At 53.3% G+C, this 4687-nt stretch overlaps 1 protein-coding gene across 1 annotated transcript in view; it reads left to right on the forward strand.

Annotated features, from left to right (window-relative positions):
• The window catches only part of KRT77 (keratin 77, type II), an 8443-nt gene extending 4030 nt beyond the window's left edge, over positions 1 to 4413 (forward strand). Inside the window, exons 2-8 of the mRNA XM_004692503.1 lie at positions 245 to 459; positions 1008 to 1068; positions 1521 to 1616; positions 2263 to 2427; positions 3764 to 3889; positions 3982 to 4202; positions 4371 to 4413. Coding sequence (XP_004692560.1) covers positions 245 to 459; positions 1008 to 1068; positions 1521 to 1616; positions 2263 to 2427; positions 3764 to 3889; positions 3982 to 4202; positions 4371 to 4413 — 927 coding nt within the window. The remainder of the gene's footprint in view (positions 1 to 244; positions 460 to 1007; positions 1069 to 1520; positions 1617 to 2262; positions 2428 to 3763; positions 3890 to 3981; positions 4203 to 4370) is intronic.
• Positions 4414 to 4687: the final 274 nt, after the last annotated feature.

The following is a 4687-nucleotide window of genomic DNA, read 5'->3' on the forward strand; positions in this document are numbered from 1 at the left end:
GGCGGCCGGGTTAAAGAGAGGAGGACACGGGTGGGAGCGCCGGACTGTAACCAGGCAGAGCTTAATTTTAGGCAAGTTGACCTTGCTGTCACGGGTCAAACAGCACCAGGGTCTTGGCCTCAGAGAACGGGGGACACCTTAACCCCGAGAGGCACCCTGATTCAGCATAGGCTGTGGGCCTTGCGACCTGGGGGAGCTTCTCAGACCCACACTCGGGGTGAACTCAGGCATCTCTTGGTCTCAGGTGCGGTTCCTGGAGCAGCAGAACCAGGTGCTGCAAACGAAGTGGGAGCTGCTGCAGCAGGTGGACACCTCGACTCGGACCAACAACCTGGAGCCCATCTTGGAGAGCTACATCAACGAGCTGCGGAAGCAGGTGGATTTTCTCAGCGCTGAGCAGATGCGCCAGAACACGGAGGTCAAGAGCATGCAGGATGTCGTGGAGGACTACAAGAGCAAGTGGGTCTCCATGCAGGGCAGAAGGCTCAGGGAGAGGTGGCAGGGACCCGATTCACGGGGCAGGGTATCTGGTTGAGAGCTCATGGGTGAGGGATGCTATGAGGGTCACCAGGCACAACTCTGGGGGCCATGTTGCCCAGATAGGCCTGGTAGGAGGGAGCTGCCCTTTTGGGGAGGGGCAGGACAGCTTCAAGGATGTTGTGAGTAGGAGCTTTGCCTTGCTCCAGATAGGTATCTGGATCATCTTCCTGAGTCTTTGCATTTTCACAGTGGGAAAGTGGGGTGAACTCTCCTTTGGGTTAAGGGCAGAGCCATGGCTTTCAGACTTCTGTGAGAACACGAGCTTGTTAAGTCTCACAGGTTTGGAATGGCGCCAGAGTGTTTGCATTTCTAACATGTTTCCAAATGATGCTGGTGCTGGTGGGCTGGGAACCAGAGTCCAGGGTAATACAAGTTTGGGGAACTCTGAGCTTTCTGCTTCAAGGAGAAATTCCAAGGAGCCAAAGTCAGCCCCTATAGTCTGTGCTTCTTGCCTCCCCCACCCCCAGATATGAGGACGAAATTAACCGGAGGACCAACACTGAGAATGACTTTGTCATCCTGAAGAAGGTGAGGGGCAGGGGTGTCCTGGGGGACTGTGGATCCAGGATGCTGAGCAGAGTGAGGAATTCCTGTGGGATGCTCTGTGGCCAAGCGATGCACAGTGTCACCTCCGGTTGCCCAATTGCTGGAGTAAATCCTAAAGTGATGCTGATACGAACCATTAGGAAACGTTGAGTTCCCTCTCCAGGGTCCTGACAATGACCCTTTTTTGACTGTCATTTACATGTCACCTTGGGGCCCCAGGAGGGATGTGGGGTTTTGTGTGTAACTGAGACGAGGAGCTTAGGGTTGCACTTCTTTCTGAACAAGAAAACCAGATATAGCAGGTGGCTTATATGAGGAAATTTTCAGGCATGGAAAAGAGAACAGAGAGCTTTTGCAACTTGCCCATGCTACCCAGCAAGCTGGAGGCAGGCGACCCTGTGTGTTAAATCAGACTGTCCTTGCTTGCTGTTCAGGATGTAGATGCCGCCTACATGAGCAAAGCGGACCTGCAGTCCAAGGTGGACACTCTGTCTGGGGAGATCAATTTCCTGAAATATTTGTTTGATGTGGTGAGTTTGGCTCTCCGGGGAACCCTTCTCTTTTCGCATATGTCACAAAGGGTATAGACTGTTAGAGGTGGGGCCCTGAAACCCAACATTACCTCGGGTTTCCTCTCTCTGGTTACCTCAACTCTGGCTAAAGTCGGCCATCCTCTCAGTCCCAATATGCAGGATTCCTGGGTGGGGCTCTGGGAATTGGAGGCAGGGGTTCCTGAGGCGGGAGTAGGTGAAGTAATCCCCACTTCGATCTGGGAAATGAGGTTAACACCTGGGACCCACCGGGGCAAAAACACCCAGGAAGCAGTGCAGTGACGAGGCTCTCAGGGAACTCCCTGGGAGTGTGGACTGTAAAGGGAAGGAAGGCACACTCGGTAGTGAGGCTTACCCACGCCACCAGCCCTGGTTCTAGTTTCGCGCTTTTTGAACCTGGCTGTGCCTGCCCTGGGCCAGGTGCTGTGCTGAGACACTTACTGTTTCATGACACAATAAGCCAGGCTAGGTCTGGGTGCGTGGTGGCAAGACAAAGACCCTTCCCCCAAGACCCCCCTTTGACCCAGGTCCTGGCTTCCCCAGTGAGTCTTGAAGGTGCAGTAGAGGGAAACTGAGGGCCTAGAAAGCAAGTAGAAGGAACCAGCCTGTTCTGCATGCCTTGCAGGAGCTGTCCCAGATACAGACCCACATCAGCGACACCAATGTCATCCTGTCCATGGACAATAACCGTGTCCTGGACCTGGACAGCATCATCGACGCAGTGCGGATCCAGTATGAGCTGATTGCACAGAGGAGCAAGGACGAGGCCGAGGCGCTGTACCAGACCAAGGTGGGCGCTGCCCTCCTCCCAGGCTCGGTGCCAAAGGGCAGATGTGCCCTGAAGACTTGTATTGTTTTCTCTTATTTTAAAAGCAGAACATGTTTATTATAGGAAACTTAGAAATGACAGCTAAAGACGACTCATATCTTACTCCTATTATTAACTTTTCTGCTAGTTCTTGGTAGCTAACGTTTATTGAAAACTCACATGTGCCAGCCCCTGCTCTAAGCCTTACATGTGTGGTGTTTCATTTACTCTTTCCAACAACCGTATAAGATAAGGATTTCATTATCCTCACTTACAGATGATAGATTATGAGATTACCTAATTTCTCTAAGATTTGATAGTGGTAAGGGACAATGTAGATAAATTCAGGGGTGCATTTGCAAACTCCTACTCTCAACCACGACAATGGTTTTTACTCTCGTATCTTTCATAAGATTAACGTTAAAACATAATTTTGCACTTCCCTTTCACTTAACATTTATGAATGTCTTTCTGTGACATTCAATACCCTCCATCATTTTTCAGGGCAGTGTGCTATTCCTCACAAATGAGCTAAACATCTTTGTAGCTCAGTCTTGGGCACATCTTTGGTCACTTCTTGAACATGAATTGACTTGGGCTTCTTTGGAGGGTGGGTCTCTGCAGTACAAGGGCCAAAGACTAATCACTAAGTTCTGAACAGCTGTCACGTAGTGACCTACTTTGTGGATCACCTGTAGCAACCTCACACGGGGTTGGTCTCTTTCCCACTGCCCTACAGGCAGATGTGCTGTATACATGGATTCAGCACAAGACTGGGGTGGCAGAGGGTCAACAGGGAAAACCTCAGAATATGGAGATTCCCTGGACCGACCTTGTCCCCCCATCAGAACTACGGCTTCTGGGTGGTTCCGACGGATGGGGCCCTGTGGACATAGAAAAAATATCCAGGAGGAAATGGGAATGAACGTGGAGCATGTTGGGGTTGCTGATTGCTAGGGCAATCATCCTGGAAAAGTTTAGGAGTGTGTTGGGGTAGAAAACATGAGGCGGCCCCAGTACGGGCAAGTGCCAGAGTGGAAGCTTAGGTGTGGGAAAGAGGAAGTTAAAGGGCACCGAGAAGCATGACTGTCTCTCTGGGATGTGGAAACAGAGGCTTGAAATGGATATTAAGGTGTGTGTGTGTGTGTGTGTGTGTGTGTGTTTGCGCGTGCGTACACAGCTCTGGGGGGCTCACTCAGGGAACTTTCCCAGGGGACAGCAGCTTTGGACAGGGTCTGGGAGGAGATGAGCCCACTTTCTCTGGAGGGCTCTTGGGGAGCAGCAGGCTGACTACCATGGTGTTTGCTTTGACCCTCAGTACCAGGAGCTCCAGATCACAGCGGGGAGACACGGAGATGAGCTGAAGAACAGTAAGATGGAGATTGCCGAGCTCAACCGCACCATCCAGAGGCTGCAGGCGGAGATCGGCAATGTCAAAAAGCAGGTGGGACAGGCGCTCGGCCTGGGCTGACGGTCGTGTCCACTGGAAGGAGCTCTGTGGGCTCAGCCCATGCTGTTCTTCACCATCCCGAGCAGATCGACCAGATGCATGGGGCCATTTCTGATGCAGAGGAGAGAGGAGAGCGGGCTCTCCAGGACGCGAAGCAGAAGCTGCAGGACATGGAGGAGGCGCTGCAGGGCTCCAAGGAGGATCTGGCCCGGCTGCTGCGTGACTACCAGGCACTGCTGGGAGCCAAGCTATCCCTGGACGTGGAGATCGCCACCTACCGCAAGCTGCTGGAGGGCGAGGAGTGCAGGTGGGCTGTGTTCCGGGCCAAAGGGCAAGATGAGGTCTGAGCGGTGGGGCTAGTTGGAGAAGAGACGGTGCCTGCTTTTCTGGGGAGATGGGAAGCTCCGTGGTGGCCCAGCCTGCCACCTGCTGCCGCCAGGCCTTACGCTGGGCTCATGTGTGCTCTGCTTCGCAGGATGTCTGGAGAGCTGCAGAACCGCGTGAGCATCTGTGAGTAGCCGAGCGCCACGTGGGCGGCTGGGGCTGGGTGGAGGATGGTCCAGGGCGCTGGCCAGCTGGGAACGGGCAGTCTGGCATTTTAATTCCCAGTTCCACACACATCAATGTAGAGCCTGGGGAATTCACAGAGACAAACGGTCACGCTTGTACTCATGATGTTAATCGTTAGGGCAGCTAGTAGCCAGAGATGGCCCAGAACTCGGCAGGCTTTGGCCAGAAGGTGCTGAGAGCCCTTGGCAGCAGCAAGGGAATACTGTCCAGACAGAGGCTGCC

Source organism: Condylura cristata, unplaced genomic scaffold, assembly GCF_000260355.1.
Source record: "Condylura cristata isolate star-nosed mole 26May11 unplaced genomic scaffold, ConCri1.0 scaffold00034, whole genome shotgun sequence".
NCBI lineage: Eukaryota > Metazoa > Chordata > Mammalia > Eulipotyphla > Talpidae > Condylura > Condylura cristata.